Raw genomic sequence first — 20,563 nt, forward strand, 5'->3', positions numbered from 1 at the left:
TGCTGGATTTACCAAGACAATAGGATATAAACCTATAGCTGTCAAAACTACCATATTGGAAAAATGTAATTAAATGAACAAATATTGAGTATGTAAGAGCTAAGAGAAGAACACAAAATGAGCCTTGATGACAATGGGCACTGGATTCAGCTGTGCCTGAACACCAGTTTGAATTGAGTTTTCTGTAGGCACAATGAAAAGAATTCAAACCAACACAGGATTCTGTTCTCATTATATGGTCTCTTCCTAGGCCACGTTGAAGCTCCTAGGGCCATATCAGAGGCCTTGTGCTTGCACAGCAACACTGGGACTGGGAAGTAAAATATTTGTGTGAACTTATCCTGAGTCTACTATGGTTCAATTAAAAATAATTTAGAACTCCTAAGCCAACGGAAAGGTATAGAAGACTAAGCTGGGTGAAAGAAGTTCTAGACACAGATGTTTAAGCATGGCAGGCAGGGGTGTTAAGAGCTGTTCAAGGTGGCAAAGGGGTCAATGCTATAGATGGCATGAACCATATCTTAATGGAATTGTGCTTTGGTATGATGCTATTGGCTTTTTTTAAGGCAAAGGGAGATGAAGAGAGGAGACAGAGGGGTAGAGAAGCTAACCACAGGGAATGACTGAGGAATATCTAAGAATAGTCTTACTTCCTTTAGTTTAGGTGAGGTTTCCATTTCTTTCACCCATCAATAACCCATTCCTATTTGTCCAGCACAAGTAACATCTTATATTCTCACTCAGGCCCAGGAAAAAAAAAAAACAGAAATAACCCTTGGGCCACTGTGGGAGATCTTTTTTGGAGGAGGGCGAGGTGGGGTAAAGTAATCCTTCCTTAGGAACTGAGCACAGAGGAGATCTGCCAGTAAGCCCAGATGGATGCACAGGAGTTCTTCAGGACAAAGCCCAGAGGTTGTCTTCTTTAGGTCTATTCTTTCTTAGCTTTCCATCCTCCAGGTTTTGTCCAAAGATCTCTGCTGCTAGCCCTTGCAGCAAGGTTTATTTTGAATGGGTTCCAGTGGTGAGGTCACCCTCATGGAAGGTTTCCATATATGACATGCCTCTGCTGCTGTGCCCAAGAGCATTCCTAAGGCCCTTTCACTGATGCCGTCCAAGAATAAGGTCTTGGCTTGATTCCCACATTGAAGGGGCAGTGGAGCTTTGGTTTCTGAAAATAGTAGGCATTGTCCTTTCTGTCCAATATAAAAACGATTCATGTTCTCTGTAGAATATTTGGAAAACTCAAAAAAGTATAGAGGGAAAAAAAGAGAGCAATCATGCCATAATTCTATCACCTACAAAAAACTACTATTAATATTTCGGTGTATTTCTTTCCCATAGTTTTAATGAATGCATATATCTATACATATTTTAGGAAGGCAGTATTGCACCGTGGTTGAGTGTGGGTTGGGAAGTCTGACACCACTCATTTGCAGTTCTGTGGCCTTCGGCAACTCCAAAAAAAACCTCCCCCAGTGGCCCACGGGTTATTTCTGTTCTTTTTCCTAGGCCTGAGTGAGAATATAGGATGTTACTTGTGTTGGACAAATAGTAATGGGTTATTACTGGGTGAAAGAAGTGAAAACATCACCTAGACTAAAGAAAGTAAGACTATTCTTAGATATTTCTCATTCATTCCCTGTAGTTAGCTTCTCTACCCCTCTGTCTCCTCTCTTCACCTCACTTTGCCTTGAAAAAAGCCACTGGCATCATACCAACACCAAATTCCATCAAGATACGGTCCATGCTATCTACAGCATTGTCTTACCTCCTTGAACAATAAAGTTTGCTAATTCTTAACCTATTCTTCCACCAGTATGCTATCATTTTAACTTATAAGTTTATAATAAGAATTACCTGGTAATAAAATTTCCCCCAACACTCTTCATCTTTCAATTTTGAAAAATGGTTATTTCACTTATTCCAGATTAATTTTTTTTTTTTAATTTTTAAAATCATTTATTTTTATTTATTTATTTTGGTTGCCCTAGATCTTAGTTGCAGCAGCTGGGCTCCTTAGTTGCGGCTCACAGACTCCTTAATTGTGGCTTGTTGGCTCCTTAGTTGTGGCATGCAAACTCTTAGTTGTGGCATGCACATGGGATCTAGTTCCCTGACCAGGGATCAATCCCACATCCCTTGCATTGGAAGGTGGATTCTTAACCACTGCGCCACCAGGGAAGTCCCAGTTCCAGATTAATTTTAGAATAATCTTTTCAAGTTAAAAAATAAAATTTTTGTAGACTTGCATTTAAATTTATGGTTTAATTAAAGAAGAATTAACATCTTTAAAGCATTAAATCTTCCCTTCATGGAATATAGAATATCTGTCTTTCCATTTATTTTCTTCATGTCCCTCTGTACAGCTTAGTTTTCTTTATGTAAGTCCTGAACATTTCCTTTTAATTTTGTTCCAAGTTATTTCATAGTTTTGGTTGCTAGGGTGAATGAGAATTTTTTTTTCCCAATCACAACTGGCTATTGGCTGTACTAGAAAGCTACAAAGAAGTTTTATTGATATATATATATATCTTTTAGTGGACAACTTTGCTGCTCTTATTAGGTCTAACCATTTTTAATGATTGATTATCCTTAGGTTTTTAGGTACTTAGTTTGCAGCCAAAAACTGTGTCTCTTTTCCAGTAGTATACTCTTTATTCTGCTTCAGTACATTGGCTAGATTATCCTTTCAGAACACTGTTAGATAACAGTAGTTAGAAAGGGTCTGTCTTGTCCCTAACAACATTATTTCTTTATTAAGAATGATGCAGGGTGTTGTTTCAGAAGATATATTTTATCATGTTAACAAAGCTTCTTTCTTTCCTAATTTATTAGGGGAGTTTGAAAAATAAAGAATAAATGTTGATTCTCATTGTCAAATACTTTATTATTATCTATGAAAGAGTCTTGGGTCTTTATTTTCTTTTGACCTTCTTCTGTGAGGTATTATATTAGTGGATTTCTTTTGTGGGGCCAACGTTACCTTCTCAACAAACTCATCAAATGCATCATGGGCTGCAAGGTTGGGCAGACCTGGGCTGCCATCCTAGCCCACCACTTACTAGCTGGGGTGTCATGTACAAGTTCTAAATGGGGATGCACAACAAATGCTGGCAGTTATGATACGTTATTCCTTCACTATATTGATGAATTTATTAATGCTTTTATTTAGGAAATTTGCATCTATATTGTTGAGGTTGATGTGAAATATATGTGTATACGATTGATTAGGTTGTGTTCACGAAAATGAAATATGCTCGTTTTTTTATTTTCCTATGCTCTGCAGCAGTTAAAAACAGCAAGAGATATTTATATACCCATGTTCACAGAAGCACTGTTCACATTAGCTAAGAAGTAGAGGCAACCCAAGTGTCAACTGACAGATGAGTGGATAAACAAAATGTGGTATATACATACAATGGAATATTATTCAGCCTTAAAAAGGAAGGAAATTTTGACACATGCTACAACATGGATGAGCCTTGAGGACATTACGCTGAGTAAAATAAGCCAGTCACAAAAAGACAAATACTGTATGATTCCACTTACATAAGGTATCTAAAGAAGGCAAATTCATTGAGACAGAAAACAGAAGGGTGGTTGCCAGGGGCTGGGGGGAGGGGAAAAAGGAAAGTTGTGGTTTAATGGGTACAGAGTTCCAGCTTTGCAAGATGAAAAAGTTCTGGAGATCTGTTTCTTAACAATTTCATTGAGATGCAAATTCATTAGCCTAGTTATACATAGGACTTTCTTTTTTTTTTTTTTTTTAGGACTTTCTTAAAATGTACATTCGTTGTATCCCTTTGTTCACTTCTAATTTTGTATATATATTTTTTTCCTCTTCGTCTACTTTATTTTTTCAAAGAATAACATCGTGAATTTATCTACCAAGATTCCTATTTATAAATTCAGCAATATCTGCTATAATACTCCTTTCCTTCTTCCTGGCTTTCTTAGCATATTTTGTTATTCTTTTTCCTAATTTGAGTCAAATGCTTATTTCATACCTTTTGATTCTTTCTTATTAAATATTAAAGCATTTAAGGTTCTAAATTTCCTTCTCTGTATAATTTGTAGAAAGTGCAGAAGTTTCAATTTGTGATACTGCATTATCACTCATCTCTAAATAAAGACAAATGGCTACATATGTAGTTTTTATTTTCTCATATGCTTTTCTTCTTTTACCTTCTAAGAGGTAACCTTCTATAATCATAAAAGGTTAATTAAACAAATTAACTTTAATTTATTTAAAATAAATTAAATTTGTTAATTTTAAAATTAAATTTTAAATCTTTAAAATCATTATTCAAACTGTGTGCATATTTATTGCTCTGTTCCTTAAAAAACCAAAGCTTTCCCACTTATTAGCTGGGTGACTTTGGATACGTCTGTGCATTTATTCCTATCTTATTGATTGTCAGGCACTGTCCTGGGAGCTGAGAATACAAGAGTGAACAGGACAAAAGTTGCTGTTTTCACAGAGTATACTCTCTCTCTCTCTCTCTCTTTCTCTCTCTCTCTCTCTCTCTCTCTATATATATATATGCTAGAAATAAACAGGATGATTTTAGCTAATGACAGTATGCAGACAGTAAAGAAGATGTGGTAGAGTGATGGGGTGGAGACGGTTTTTTTGTTTTTGTTTTTAGATAGTCTTTTTTTTTTTAATTTGGCTGCATCAGGTCTTAGTTGTGGCATGCGGGATCTTCATTGAGGCATGTGGGATCTTTTGTTGTGGCACGCGGCCTTCTCTCTAGTTGCGGTCCGTGGGCTCCAGGGCATGTGGGCTGAGTAGTTACGGTGCACGGGCTTAGCTGCCCCGCGGCATGTGGGATATTAGTTCCCCGACCAGGGATCGAACCCGCGTCCCCTGCATTGGAAGGTGGATTCTTAACCACTGGACAACCAGGGAAGTCCCGGGGTGGAAGTGTTTTAGATGGGGTTGTCAGGGAAGACCTCTGCTAAGTGCTAGATCCCATGGACTCATCTTGGTCCTTAGCCCAGAAAACCTCTCCTGAGCCATTTTGTACCACTCACCTCCCCCCTTTTTAAACTGCTGCTTTCCTTGGTTTCTGTGACGAGATAGTAGTGACTTTGTCACCACTGTCTCTTGGTTTCCTCCTACGTCTCTGACCTCCGCCTTTCAGACTTTAGTGCAGGCACATCTTCCCCCGCCCACCCTGTTGGGCAGCACAATCATCTGTCCTGGCAGCTGGAAGAAGAGCTCAAATGCTGGCTCCCTCTTCTGAGAGCTCTTGCTTGTATTCAGACCTTTGGCACAAGGTGACACTGGGGTGGCGGCACAGGCTCAGTGTACAACGTCTGAGTCAAGGCAGTAAGATGGCTTCCCACAGGCAGAGGTTAGAGCACAAGTCCACCTGGCTTTCTAACACACGACTCAACACCAAGGACATTATTTCAAGGAAGGGCTCAGCAAAAGAAAGTAAGGAAGTACTGTGCTGACTGAAAGGCACTCAACACAGCGCTAGAGAGCAAACATGGTCCTATCCTTACATGACATGAGGTTACATGACAGTTCAGTGACCTGACTCACATAAAACAATAAGAAAACACTGCAAAACAGAAAAAAAAAAACCACATAACAAATTGTGGGAAACAAGCTATAAGTGCCACTGGAGCTCAAAGAAGGAAGCCCTCAGAGTGAATTTATCAGTTCAAGAAGACACTGATGGTAGAACTTGAACCAAGCCCTCAGGAAAGCAGGTTTAATCACCAAAGGACACAAGAGCCCATGGTTATTCAGTGCGACAGGGCTGGATTCTGGATCCAACAGGCACAATGAATGATGCTGGGCTTATCCTGTAAGAGTAAGGCCCACTTCTAACCCCAGGTAGGCAAAGGTTAACAAAAAATTCAACCCTGGACTAAGGAATAAAGACTTCTGTGAAGAGGATCAAAGTTCTCTTCCTCTTCTTTCACCTCAAGAAATAGTTGGAACAACAGAAGTGGGAGGTTCAAACAAGAGTGGGATGGAACCAAGGGTTAAAAGATACGGTGCAATCTCTTTAGGTCCTGGCTCTGCTCTGGGTCTTAGGGGAAATGAGTAGAAATTTGGAATGTTTCTTCTGATTCTTGAGGTTCTCAGTTTTCCAGTTCAGAACATCAGGGCAGACCAAAAAGGTATTTGGAGCTGAGGCTCAGTTAGTGATAAAGAATGTGATCTATCTGAGGAGTCCTCTAGCTGGAAGTTTGAGGGGGTAGAGGTCTCGCAGGTGGAAGTAATGGCACCTCAACTCTAACACTTCCAGAGATACAAATAACATGTAGCTTAAATCTTTATATTGAATAGCATTTTTACAACTCTCATAGTTGCATATGGAGTTCATTCTGTCCTCATTCGAGGTAGGTATATTAGACTGATCCCACTTTACAGAATTTTAAAGAAGTTTGGGAAGTTAAGTGACTTCCTGGTGAATGAACAGTTGGGCCTAGAAGCAAAGTCTTTAATGTTCAGTCTGGCACTTCCTCTCAAGAGGATAATGTTCCAGTGTTCCAAACAGGCCTTCTCAGTGCCTCAAGCAAAGCTCCTCACAAAAAGAAATGAGCCTTGCCTCTGAAGTTCCACTCTGGGCTCACAGGCTTGAAAGATCCTTGGACAAACTGGTCTCCAAACACAGGTGGGGTTAATATACTGAGATATAGTGGGGAGCGGTTGGGAGGCACAATACAAACTGGACTGTTTTCTAGGGAACAACATCTGGTCTGATCCAAAAACTGTTCTCAAAGTCCACTTGAAGCAGACCAAAGTCACAGGATTCACTGGGCCCTCGTGTCATTAACGCTTTGCTCCTAGCAGCCTCCACTCCTGTCAACCCCCACATGAAAAACTCCTTCCTCTGGGGTAACTGAAACCCAGAGGTGACCAAAGTCCAAGGGGATAGGCATTATGATTTCAAACTCTGGGGTGCCAAATGGAAGTGGAAACCCTTGCCTCTCAAACAACAAGTATCCACCATGACACTAGGGAATGCTTCCCCCCACTAGTGAATGCTCCCCACCATGCCTTTTAAGGTATCTGGTACCCAAGAGAGCATTATAAGGCTTAAGTGGTTTTTTTCTTCCTCTTTGGTGGTATTTAATTAGGAGTACGTGGAAGTAATCAGCTGAAAAAACCCAGGCCTGCCCTGACCCCCAGCAGAGTCTTCACCAGCGTCTCTGCACCTGGCCCATGGCACTTTGGAGGGTCTGTGCCTCTGAGGCCAGCTGGGATGCAATCAGATACTGCTTCTTTTTCCCCACTCAGTTCAGACCAGTAAGTATGGCACTTGTGTGGCTTGGGAGAGTGGAAAGGTTTTCAGGAGCCCAGAAGTCAGTCTCTTTACCGAGTAGTTGTTACCCTTTCAATACAAGCTTCTTTCCTCAGGTTTTGTGGTCTGACTCCCTTTTATTCACAATATTCCTTTCCTCCTTTCCCTACAGTTCTGGCTCCTTTTCTCTCACTGCCCTACCCAGTCTCCCTGCTTCCTTGTGAGCTGGCTTGATAGCATGTCTCTTCCACAGATGTAGGGTGAAGTGAGACACTAAAGCTGGCCTGTGCAAAGTACCGCTTTCGTGGCTAGACTGTAGCAGGTCTGAAGAGGACAACTGCAGACTGATTTCCCACACCCATCCATTTACTGAGATTTCTTGTGCACAGGTGCAGAGGCAAGAAAACGTGACGATCTGGTAAACAGTAAATGATCAATGTGGTTGCAATCTATGATACAGTTCACTTTGGTTCAACAAACATTTGCTGAATGTCTATGATGTGCAGAGATTGACGAATCAGTTCAAAACTCCCCGGTATAAATGACTAGTACAGTGGTTTTCAACCCTGGCTGCACTTGAGAATCTTAGCAGCTTAAAAGACAAAAACAGAAACAAACAATGTCTGGGGTCCCTCTCCAGAGATCTGGATTTCACTGGTTGGGGGTGGTGGAGTGTGAGTATCAGTACTTTTTAAAAAGCTCCCCAGGTGTTTGAATGTGCAGTCAGGGCTAAGAGCTTTATGTGACCATATGTAGAAAGTTTGGAATAAGGGCTAAATTTAGATTTTAAGCAGTGGAAAGCTATTGTAGGTTTTTGAGCAAGAGAGGAAACATGAGGATGGCTGTAATGTGGGAAACTTCTCCTGACTGTACTGGGCAGAAAAGACTGGAGTCAAGAAACACTAAAAACAAAGAGACCTGGTAAAAAGCCTATTGCAATATTTCAAGTAAGGGGTAATAAGATCCTAAACTAAGCAGTAGCCTTGAGAACGGAAAGAAGGGGTGAATTTCCCGGAAAGTGCAGGGCCAGGCAGGCAATTGTAGGACTGTTAAGGGCAAGGGAGAGCAGTCCAGGCTGCCTCTGGGGCTACGGCAGGAAAGGAGGGCAGTGACCAGAGAGGTTCTCTTTCCCTTGCCCAGACCCACCTACCTCCACATTCCCACCGACTCTGAAACTACAGAAGAAAGAATTTCTAGTATCTTTGGAGTTAAGAACTCATGAGAAGAACAAGAATATAGACACTTGGCTTTCAGGGGAAAAGTTCAAGGGCTGCTAACCTAAGCAATAAAGACTGAATATATTCGGGACACAAAATTTAAAAATGAAGCAAAACTTCATACATTTGCAAATTTTCTTTACCACAGAATTTTGATACAAAAAGAAATCATTCTCCTATCCAAGGCATTTACTCTCCTGCCCTGACCAGAGAGGACACAAACAATACCACTAATTTCTGGGCAGCCTTATAACACTAGGCTCAGCTCATAGAAAAATTACAGAATCAACTGCAGCTTCAAACATCTTCCTAGATGTTGCCTAAGTCAGAAAGGAAGAGCCAACACAATAAAACTAGTAGGGTGGGGTGGCATGGGAATATAATCATTTATTTGGAGTGTAACCTGGTACTCCAAACAAAGGCTCTATTATCCTCAGCTGAAAGCTTTTAGGGCATAAGGAGGAAGTGAATGGGATGACCGACTTGAGACAGCACCAAAAGAATAGAGATGACTTCACAGTCCTGGAAGATGGCAAAAGGCAGAGAGAAAAGACTGAACAATTAAAAGTGAACTGGGACATACCTTCGATGTTGGTACATCTCAAATTCCATTTTCCCCTCACCTTTCCCCAAATAACCAGACCATTTAGTTAACCTCTCTAGACAATGCTTGATCCAACAGATCATTCTAGAGCACAAAAAATATATATAGTTGTTATTTTATTGTAGAAGAAAAAATATCCCGAAATATTTGTTAAATAACAGTAACTCCTGACAAAATCATTTTTCAGGGTTCTTGGGCCTCGCCATCTGGTCAAATGCAGCGAGCTCTCCCTCAGCCTTATGATAAGCTTCATTAATATTGCCATAAACCACAGAAAAACTCAAAGATTTTCTAAATGGCTTCCAAATTTCTGCATAGATGCCCTTAATTAGTCCAAAGGTAAACAATAAACAAGTTGGCAGAGAAGTTAGAAGGATCTCTGAGAGGGAAAAAATGTTAACAATTGGTGAATCTAGAACAAAGGGTATATAGGTGTTCATTACAACATTTTTTCAACTTAATTTTTTAGTTACAGGCAGACTGAAAAGTTGCTTTAGCATGATCATGCTATTTTCCAGATGTGCCTAAAAAACATTCAATTATTTCTTTTCAAACCAGAAATAGAAAATCAGTTCTCCCCCAGGTGATACGTTCTATTCTGTTTTAAAAAGCTTCCAGAGCTTTCTGGAAAGTTTAAATTAAGGGGCTACAGTACACTGATATGGTTTTATAGTTCTTGGGAAGTGTCTGGGTCAGACTCTCATCGAAGGTCTGTGATGGTCACTGCTCTGTCCACAACAGTCACGTGGTTGCAGCTCTGCAATAGGGAAAAAGAAAGAAAGGGGAAGTCCTGGAAAATTCTGAAAAGTCATCTTTAAAACTCCTTACTTGTTGAAGTCATGGAAGATATCTTTTACTTAACTTCCTGTATGTTTTCTTATCTTTGAAAAGCAAGTTTAAAAGCTATGTACAATAAGCAATTCACTGCCTAACTTCTTATATCTTTTGTATATTGTCATGATACATAAATATATATGTTTAAAAAAAACCCAAACAAACAAACAAAACTCCTATTTACAATGCTTATTCTGGCTAGTGGTTCCCAGGCTGGCAGCCAGACTGCTACTTAAATGGCTGTTATGGTAAGGGGTCTGGGAATTATTACTTCCACCAACCCAGCATCAATAGGCTGTAGCCTGAATCAATGTGGGCACATATACCTTCATTTATTTTTCAAATGTATGTATATTCTAGAGTCATTCATAAAATATACACTTATTTAAATAACTGCTGAATTCATTGCAGTTTTTTGGGTTATTATGTCAACCGGATAATAAAGTACACCTACTCTCACATAGGGAATACTCCCTCTTGGCATGCATAAGGGGTCATCCTAACTGAAAGCCCAGGCATTTCTGGGGGATTGTGTAGCCTCTGTTTCAACATCCTGGTACCTAGACATTTATTACATTCCAAGGCAGGCTGACCTATTTGTGAACAAGTCTGTCAGAAAGTTCTTTCCCATACTCAGCTGAAAACTGTCATCCCACAGGGTCTTAAGTTTTAGTTCTGGGAGTCACACCCAATACCTTTTTATACAACAATTCTTCTAACACTTGCAGTCAGTTCTCAGATTCTCCCTGGGGTTCTCTCCTGAACATCCCCAGTTTCTTTTATGTGACAAGGGTCTGAGTCCCTTTTCCATGCTGGTCACTTTTCAGGGAACCCAGAAGAAATAGTAATACTCCATGGCCAGCATGGAGTGAAGCAATACTATCCCATTAGATTTGAGGGGAAAAACTGAAACATACTTATCAGCAACTGAAACTTTTTACTCACAGAATACCACCTGGGGAAAAAAACTTTCTAAGAAGGTCATAAAAATCCCTGTTATCTAAAATCAAATTAAAAGCAAAATTCCAAAATTAAATATACTTTACTTAAGTGGCTTTTTCTTTTGAATTCAAATCTCTTATTGAAGTGCAGGCTTAGCAACTGATGATGATGAAGGAAAAAACCTAACACGTAATAAACAAGCTACTGCACTTGGTACTTCCTGTGCATCACTTCATTTAATCCTGTCAATAACCCTATTCAAGTAAGTATTATTATTATTATCATCTCCATTTACAGATGAGAAAGCTGAGGCCCAGGAAGGTTAAGTAACTTGATCAAAGACACACAGTCCTTAAGTAGCAGAGCTGAGACTCAAACTCCTTCCTATCCCACACCGCTTCCCATGTATGTTTTTATTAGGAAGATTTGGAAAAATAAGTGACAAGGCTGATCTTCTATGTGTGTCACAAAGGACAATGTGCCTCATCAGCTCTGACTGCCTCCCCTGGTTAAAGCACAGCTCCGATTTCTTCTCCATAGATACATACACAGAAGAGAGGTGGATCCTTGCTGTGTGGATGAAATCCTTTCTGGCGACAGGAAGAAATCTCCTCTAGTCCGTGGTCAGTTAGTCTAAAGAATCCAGTTCTGAAATAAGAAAAAGCAGGTCTAGAATCAAGCAAAGGTGTCCCCTCAATCACACACACACACACACACACACACACACACACACACACACACACACACAGAGAGAGCAGTGAAGAGCTCACTTTGAGACAGCTTCAAAAGTATGCTGGCTCATAGGTCTCTTCTCTGGTGAATGAATCAGAGTTAGAGAATGACTCATCACCACCACCACGCTAGTTTTACTGGGAGAATTCATAGTAAATAACAGGATTTAAAATGAAAAAGAAGTTAATTTTTGGAGATAATCTGTTGGATTTTGAAATTTTCTAATCTGATATCAATCTCTTGAAATTCCTACTGCTTCAAGTCAAACACTTCAAATTTTTTATGTCCTTTTCTTATAAAAGCACCTAGGTTGTTGCTTGGATACTTTTGTAAACCAGTCGAGTAGGTTTATCAGGATATAGGGCTTAAAAGGAAGCCTTTTAAAAAAGCCAATCAATACCACAATCTATATATGTTATAGAGAACAAGGTCTTAAGAATGGAGAACGTTTCCTCTGAGGCTTTTCCCCAGTTATCTCCTTGCAAAACCCTGAACCACACCCTAGGTACTTACTCCTGGAACTTGGGGGAACAAACAATGGCTATCGACTCTGGCAACATCATCTGGTAGGAGCAGTGAGTGTGTAGGTCAACACTGGAGAGGAAGGCGGTCTGCGTGGGATGAGTCTGAGAAGAGAAAAAAAGGCAGGGACCCCTTCAGCGAGAATACACAGTCAAGCCTGGCCCATGAGGGAAGGTAGAGCCAAGTAATTCTCAATAACTTGCCATGATCTCCTTACGTACAAAGCCATTAGCAGCCATGAGGAATATGCCTGAAGTTCATAATAAGTAATGAACTTCCTTCCCAGCACTGTAAACGAGTATCGTGTAACATGAGTATGTGAAGAGACTCAATTTCTAATTGACCATCAAGACTTATCTGGCTCCTCACAAGCTCTCTCGACACAATGGAGTCTCCCATACTGGAACAGACAGTACCTGCTGCCCAATACAACAACCTAGTAGAAGTCAAGGACTTAACAAAGCACAGTTAGATGAATGATTCTTCTTCCTGACGGAGGGGTTAAAAGGTCAAGCATGAGTCTGGGGCTCTATAGGCAAAAGTGGCCAAAGCTGTCCTGTGGTTAAAGCATATCTTTCAAGGATATGAGAGGCAGAGGGTTACTGGGATTTCAGAAGGGTAGTTAAATCACACAAAGGACCCTGTCTTATTTGAGAAAAAGACCAAGATATTGAATTTTGAGGGTAATCAGTTAAAGCACCATCTAAATTACATTCAGTTTATCTCATTTGTTTCCAGTTATTTAATGGTTTTTGTTGTTTTTTTTTTGGCCGTGCCTCGTGGCCTGCGGGGTCTTAGTTCACCAACCAGGTATTGAACCTGGGCCACAGCAGTGAAAGCACTGAGTCCTAACCACTGGAATCCCCCAGTTATTTAATGTTTTATTGTGCATACTCTTTGTACACAAATGGACCATATAATGACTTAACGTTCATCTCAGAGGGGGTGTGAGATAACAAGGATGGAAAAAGAAAGACCCAATATGACTCAAAAAGACCACCAATCTTTACTGACAGAAAAGCACGGAAAATAAATATGTGCCCTTGACCAGTGTTTTCAACCCTGTTGTGCAAAAAATGAAGCTTCTGAGGAACTTGTCAAAAGCACAGGCTCCTGCACCCCACCCTGGAAATATCCATCCTGAGAAGGAAATTTTTTTCTTTAAAGCTCATTAAATGATTCTTAGGTGCAGCCTCATCTGAGAAGCACAACTGCATAGACTGCTGTGACCAGCTCATTGTGGAAGAGGTCTGCAATACAGGAACATGTTAGCTGAGTGCTGACAGTAAATCTACACACAGGTCTGCATGGGGAAGGAAAGAACTTTCATGACCACAAGGGAGAAACAGTTTCTACCTAATAAGAATATGATGCTATAGACTGTTAGGGACAAACGGCCTGTGCCAACACCCTACATCCCATGGTTACAGCCTGAAATTTTGACTGAGAACAAATAAGACCTACACAAGCTGATGAAGGCCTCCAATCTAAAGTTGGGTTAGTTAGAAAGATGATATACAGACACATAGCAGGGGCTCAATAAATAATTGTTAAACTAAACCAAAAAATCTTGTTTGAGCCTCTGCTCCCCACTAACTACTGCACCTTCTCTCCTTCCCTCTACAGTCAAGTTTCTTGAAAAACCAGTTATGCTCACTGTGCCCACCATGCTGGAGACAGAGGCAGGCATTTTTATGAAGAGAAAACAATACACCAAAGGAGCAGAAATAAGTGAGGAGAGTGAATGCTCAGGGCAGCCTGGGTGCCTGGATGAGTAGAGCAGCCACAGGAGAGCAATGCCAGCTAAGCCAAGGTGAAGGAGTGCCTTGAATACTGAGTTGGGGGTTACACAATAGTTGGTGATAAACATGACCAGGGAACCTGATTGATAGCTGGCAAGGTAGAGAAGGAAGAATTGACCTTTTGCCTTCTCCTCTTGCCAATTTTAAGATCTGAGCAAACGTTATGGTCTGCTTTTGTTTGCTTTTAATCCCAAGTTAGGAAGGAATGCTACAGAAATATCATGGGGAAAAAAAGCTGGAATACTATCAATTTAGGCTCTAAATTCCTTCCTAGCTAGGCCCTCACTGATATTAAAAATCCTTTTACTCATTTGTGGCTAAGATCTACCTGAAGTCTAAACAGAAATTATTCCAAACTTTCCCCCATCTTCTCCAGTTTTTAAACTTACCTGTCTCCTCCTGCTGGGCAGTGGATCTAGACTTCAACCTTGTTGATAGCAACATCACCTAAAATGAGTTCCCTCAACCCCTCCAATTATAACCTCAAAAATCTCTCTGTATCTTTCTTTCTTCCTTCAATTCTGTCTCAGAGGAGTGAGTGTTTTCTCCCCCATATGAAGATGATTCCCTTTTTGTTCTTTTTTTTTTTTTTTTAAAATAAATTTATTTATTTATTTATTTATGGCTGTGTTGGGTCTTCGTTTCTGTGCGAGGGCTTTCTCTAGTTGCGGCAAGCGGGGGCCACTCTTCATCGCGGTGCGCGGGCCTCTAACTATCCCGGCCTCTCTTGTTGCCGAGCACAGGCTCCAGACACGCAGGCTCAGTAGTTGTGACGCACGGGCTTAGTTGCTCCGCGGCATGTGGGATCTTCCCAGACCAGGGCTCGAACCCGTGTCCCCTGCATTGGCAGGCAGATTCTCAACCACTGCGCCACCAGGGAAGCCCCCTTTTTGTACTTTTGATTTAATACTTTCCTATCTTCACATTACCTTGTCTCTCCTGACCTCTGACATCTCCTGCACAGGTTCCACTATACTCCACCAGCTCACTGGGCTTAAAAACATGTTCAGGGACTTCCCTGGTGGCGCAGTGGTTAAGAATCTGCCTGCCAATGCAGACGACACGGGTTTGAGCCCTGGTCCAGGAAGATCCCACATGCCACGGAGCAACTAGGCCCATGCACCACAACTACTGAGCCTGCGCATCTAGAGCCCGTGCTCCGCAACAAGAGAAGCCACTGCAATAAGACCATGAACCGCAACGAAGAGTAGCCCCCGCTCGCCGCAACTAGAGAAAGCCTGCTCTCAGCAATGAAGACCCAACGCAGCCAAAAATAAATAAATAAATAAATATATTAAAAACAAAACAAAACATGTTCAGACAACTATACACAAGAATGCAGATGAACCTTAAAAACTGAGCAAAAGAAGCCAAGCACAAAAGAATACATATTATATAATTCTATTTACATAAAGTTCAAAACCAGGCAAAACTAAACTATCGAGTTTAGGGATACACACTTAGGTGGTAAAGCTATAAAGAAAAGCAAAGAATTTCCAGAAATGTCAAGTGAGGGACTATCTATACCAGAGAGGAAGGGTGACTGGGCAGGACACGGAGGTGGGAGTGTGCTTCTGGCGACGCTCTATTTCTTGACCTAGGTAATGTGTGCACACAGATGTTTGTTTAATGATTCATTAAAGTGCACATTTATTTTATGTACTTTCTTATATATATTTCAAATATAAAGGCTTAAAAAAAAACCAAAATAAAAACAGAACACATTTTCACACTAAACCATAAATCAAGCAAACTCTCTCAACCTGGCTATTCCTTAAGCCACCATTCCATCTCTTTCCTATCCTTTAGTCAGTGCTAAGCTCTTCAAAAAATCAGTATATATTTCACTATCACCACAACCTCAATACCCATTACTTCTTAAACCTTTTTAATCTGCCTAAAACCCACTAAATTGAGGTCATCAATGACCTCATCAAATCCAAAGGGCTCACAGAAGTCTTCATCTCTCTGCAGCATGTGACATAGTTAACATCCTGAAGCTTCTTCTTAAGACGTTCCTCCTCCTTTGGCATCTGTGCCCTAACACTCCCCTCACCTTTCTCTGACAACTCCTCGCTTCATGACTGACTACTCCCTATGCTCCCCTAAGTGGCCTGTCCTTCAAGCTGCCAGTGAATCTCTTCTTGCTCTCCACCCTCCTCCAGTTCCAAGGCTTCCAAGGTCAGCTCTACGCCGAGGTCTCCCAGTTCTCTTTCCCACCTAGACCTTGTTCCCAAGTTCCAACTGCCTGATAATTACCTCCACCAATATAATGTCAAATACTCAGAACTGAAGACACCATTTGCCCCACTTCCAAGTAAGTTCTCCTGTTGGAGCCTGTTTCTGCTTATGAGATGATTAATCATTGCCACCCCCATGAGTCAGGCCTGAAATCTCTAAGTCATCACTTTTACTCATCATCCTCTCTTACTCATTCCCCACATCCTCTGAAATCCTACATTTATCTCTTCCTTCCCAAATGCACTGCCGTCACCGTAGCTCTCATCATTATTAGATTTTATCATCACGTTAACCTCTTAAATGATCTCCCTGCCTCAACTTCCTCACTGAAAAGCAGAACTATCCTGCCTGTCCACCCAAAACCCTCCAGAACACTGCTCCTAATGTATCATGTGAAAGCTTACCTACCGCTGTTTCCTGATATGAACCATAAGCCCCAGAAAACTGGACCACTCAATGCTCCAGGATCACAGTCTGCCTATTCCAATGTTGTCCCCTCCGTATGGAACTCTCCCTTGGCTCACCTTGTCAAAATTCTAGAAAATCACCCCAGGTGTGATCCTTCCCTCTGAATTCCACAGGGCTGTTTGCACCTCTTTAGGCACTTGGCACATTCTGCCTCACATGAAGAGTTATGACTTGTCTATATGTCAGTCTCCATTATGAGACTAAAATCATATCTTACTCAAATTTGTATCGTCTGGCGGATAAGGTACAAGTTTTCTACTCCCCATGTACTATAACGGGGGATACACAATAAAAGGCAAATATTTATGAAAGGACAGAGGCACACTGACTGCCTCACAGGTCAGTATTTCCCAAATTCTAACATACAAGTGTGTGCAATCTTCCCAAATCCAGAAATAAGCTGCCTAGTTTGTATGTAACCCTGTCACACAACATGGAAAACAGCTTGGTCTATGAGAATGAGGGGTTGAAAAGGAATAGAAAGAAAAATTAAGAAGAAATCTTTAGGGATGGAATTATATTTTACCTGAATATTACCAGAAGACTGTTAAGACATGCAGACAGTTGAAAATCTCCTATATTGGTGGCCCTTCTGATTTACGTAAAAGTGTAGGCTGCTTTAAGAAAGACCAAATGGAGGCATCTGAATTAACTTCCTTGGCTCATTTAAAATATTTTGATTTATATACCTTTCAGGAACATCATTTGTACGAAGTAAGGCATAGCCTCTACCGTCAAGGTCCACATATACTCTAGACTAGCATCCTATCACTGTTCATGCTCACAGGGGAATTGGGACTTTAGGGAAACAAGTTCATTTCCATTAAAAAATTTTAAGTTAAAAAGCCCTAAGTAATGCCCAGAAATCAATACTGTGGTGCAAGCAGTTAAGTATGCTAGGGAAGTCAAGTCTGCATCCAACAGAGGGAAATACAACCATCTAAATAGTCTGGATACAATTCACTCTGCTCCAAGAAAAAAAATAAGCAGTGTGTTTATAACATCATGTGAGAAGAGGAGACGAACCCCTGGAGAGCTCGGAATTGCTTACGTGAATCCAGCCCAGTGTGATGAGACCCTGCTGATCCTGTATGAGGAAAAGCTCTTCTTCGTTCTCAGTGTTGCAATAATCAGACCCAGCACTTTGCTTGGGGATGAGGACGTGGGTAATGGTAAACTCATTCCTCATCTGTCAAATGAGAAAACAGCCTGTCACAATTCCCTGGCACTTAGGCAACCCCACTCTGTCACGGCAGTGGAAAGTTAAACATCTGTACAAGCGAAGGCCCTTCCTCCCAGCATGAGCCTTCTTCGTGAGGTGAGTCCCTTATGTCAGTCATGTTCACAACCCTGACTGCCCAAGTACATTGCTTGGGGCCCTCTGCAAAGCCACAGATGCCCACAGCCCTGTGGGAATTCCCTGCTGCAGCCAAACAGGTCTACTCATGCCTCTTAAGAAGCTCTGGGTATAGTACCATTTCTCTTCCTTTGTTCATGTCTAGAGTAGCTTCCTTTTACTATTTCTCTAAGCCCTTCCCATCCTTTAAAGCTCAGTTTAAGTCTATTCCACCTTATGTGTTTATTTATTCAGCAGTTAGTAATGGGTTCTTTAAGCACCTCCATTTAATGATCCTTCTTTCCTCATAATTCCTAGTGCTTTTATTGTACATAGTAGTCAGCATACTATCTATCTTTTGGTGTATATCTCCCATCTCTCCAAAGTGCTTGGGTACTTTTTGCGGACACATGCTCTGTGCCTTACATATTTCATATTCCCAGGTCCTGCCATAAAGTCGGTGTTCAAAAGCTGATATACAGGATCTTCCTACCAAGTTTAGAATTAGGTATTTCTTACCACTGGCATTAAAATAATCAGTTCAGTTCAAGGGACTTTGAAAATCAATCAAATACAGGGTCACTAAAATCAAGGTGACATTGCATTATGCTGCCCATGGCTCTTTGGCAGAAGGATTGGCACAAAGAGTAACTGACCCTGGATATCTTCTCTGAGAGTCACAGGAGGCCAAGGGGGAAGAAACAGTCTCAGCTCAGGAAAGCATTTGTCTTTTACCAGTTTTCCACAGAGAATTCCACATGTCTCTACTCCCCGGGCAGTGTTGGCAATGGCCAACTGGAGAAACTGTGGGCAGAGCTTCCCAGGCACCACCACGTGGCGCAGTCCATCGATTGTAGGAGCTGTAATGGAGAAAGAAGAAACGTCTGAGATCATGGGGCACAGCCTCCCCAAGCAGACTTCAGAGTTGGCAGACCTGGGAGAGCAATGCTAAATCACTGGGGTCCTGCAACTGTAGGCAGTGCGTGGGGATCTCATCCTTATGGCAGAAGAAAAAGGGCTATAAAGTCTCTTCTCCAACCTCTTGCCACAGCCATTGGGAGTATGTTATTTCAAGGAAAGAAAAGAGGCTTTAATCATTCAAGTTAACACAAGGGTAAACTACTGCTTAAAAGAAGTTTCTGAGCTATTCAGGAATAATAGTGAGAGACAATCCTGCCGAGTACATGGGGAGAAACCCTGAAGGCCAGGCTTCAAGAGTCCAGCACCCCTTGCCCACTCTTACCTTGTCTTTTTAAGTGGATCTTCTGCGAAGCTGAATTCCTTACATGACTACTTGAAAGACAACTCCTAACAAAAAGATCTATTCTAATAATCAAGGCATACTCATCATTTTGCCGCTATTGTTATTTTCTCAGATAGCCATACATTGGTGAGAGGAGGAAAGACTCAATAGTTTTTATGGCTAGACTGAATTATCACTGACTACATACAATATTTACCTTGACTAAACTCCTTACCAATTAGGAACATTTGCAGGGCAAGCACAATTCAGCAGCTCTTTTTTATTATTTAAAGGTCAGTGGTTGAATTGTAAGGTGGTACTATAAGTCTCAAATTTCCTTTACAAAAGGTCAACAGTGGTCTCTAGTTCACTGAACATTTCAAATCTCTGTATAACCCTTAAAAGCTGAGGGTCTGACTTTCAAGGATGTTATTAGCTCTTCAGAAAATCGACCTGGCCCAGGTAAACTATATGTCTTAAGCAAAGTCCACTTTATAATATAGCTGTGATAGAACACAGTATAGTAATACTAATCAAATGGATTTCTGTGACCAGAGCCTAATGAGTGGGATCATGGAGGGAGTCGTAGTTGAATTTCCTGGAATGACACCCTGTTTGGCTGCAGCTGAGATAGAAGAGGACGCAAGCAAATGAATTCACTACCTTCCGAGTTGCTCAATGCTCCAGGTTTCAAGGATCTATCCACTACAGGTGGCTTGGCAGGCCTTACAGTTGTATTACAGTCCGAAGGCTGTGTGTATGTAACAGGTGCCGTGGGGAACACATCTAGGGAGGGCTTCTCTAAGTCAGGTACCAGTGGGCCGTCCAGGCCAGGGTCCACTTTCCCAAACTCCTGTACAATTTTCAGTCGTTCTTTTTCTAGTTCCTGGTTCCGGATCATCTCCTCAAAGGCATGGAACTGTTCCTGCTCCAACTGCTGCTGCTTCTGTTGTGCCACCCTCTGTCTTTCCTTTTCCAGCTCTTGCTGGATGGCTACGTTTCGGGCAAATTCTTCCTCTTCCTTCTTCTACAAAGAATGAATAGGAGTTAGGCTAACACTTTACACTCAAGTGACTTCACATCTTAGGAGGACAAGGTTTTTCAGCAGGAAGATTGCCCCAAATGTACTTCTGCTCTAGCGTGAGTTCCCAACACAGAATTCGTGCTTCCCTTAGTACCTCTACACCCGTGGAACAGCTGCTGCTCCTGTCTATCTAACCACCATACACCTATTCTTCAAAAACAGTTAAAGTCCTGATCCTCTCGGTACCCTTCCCAATGACTTTAACTAATGCATTCTCTTTTTTACCAAAATCTCAAGGCAACTTATTGTCTGCACCTCATAATCTGTATC

General features: G+C 41.3%; 1 protein-coding gene across 4 annotated transcripts in view; it reads right to left on the bottom strand.

Moving 5' to 3' along the window:
• Nucleotides 1–9,188: 9,188 nt before the first annotated feature.
• STAMBP (STAM binding protein) overlaps nucleotides 9,189–20,563 on the bottom strand; it is a 41,753-nt gene continuing 30,378 nt past the window's right edge. For 3 of the 4 annotated variants that reach the window (XM_082356590.1, XM_082356589.1, XM_082356591.1), the window contains exons 5-10: nucleotides 19,873–20,236; nucleotides 18,702–18,826; nucleotides 17,682–17,819; nucleotides 12,111–12,223; nucleotides 11,414–11,513; nucleotides 9,189–9,846 (exon numbers count right to left, since the gene is read on the bottom strand). In XM_082356590.1, coding sequence (XP_082212716.1) covers nucleotides 9,790–9,846; nucleotides 11,414–11,513; nucleotides 12,111–12,223; nucleotides 17,682–17,819; nucleotides 18,702–18,826; nucleotides 19,873–20,236 — 897 coding nt within the window. In that variant the 3' untranslated portion in view covers nucleotides 9,189–9,789. The remainder of the gene's footprint in view (nucleotides 9,847–11,413; nucleotides 11,514–12,110; nucleotides 12,224–17,681; nucleotides 17,820–18,701; nucleotides 18,827–19,872; nucleotides 20,237–20,563) is intronic. The other variant, XM_082356592.1, reaches the window with a different exon arrangement.

This window comes from Balaenoptera borealis (genome assembly GCF_965194805.1).
Source record: "Balaenoptera borealis genome assembly, chromosome: 15".
NCBI lineage: Eukaryota > Metazoa > Chordata > Mammalia > Artiodactyla > Balaenopteridae > Balaenoptera > Balaenoptera borealis.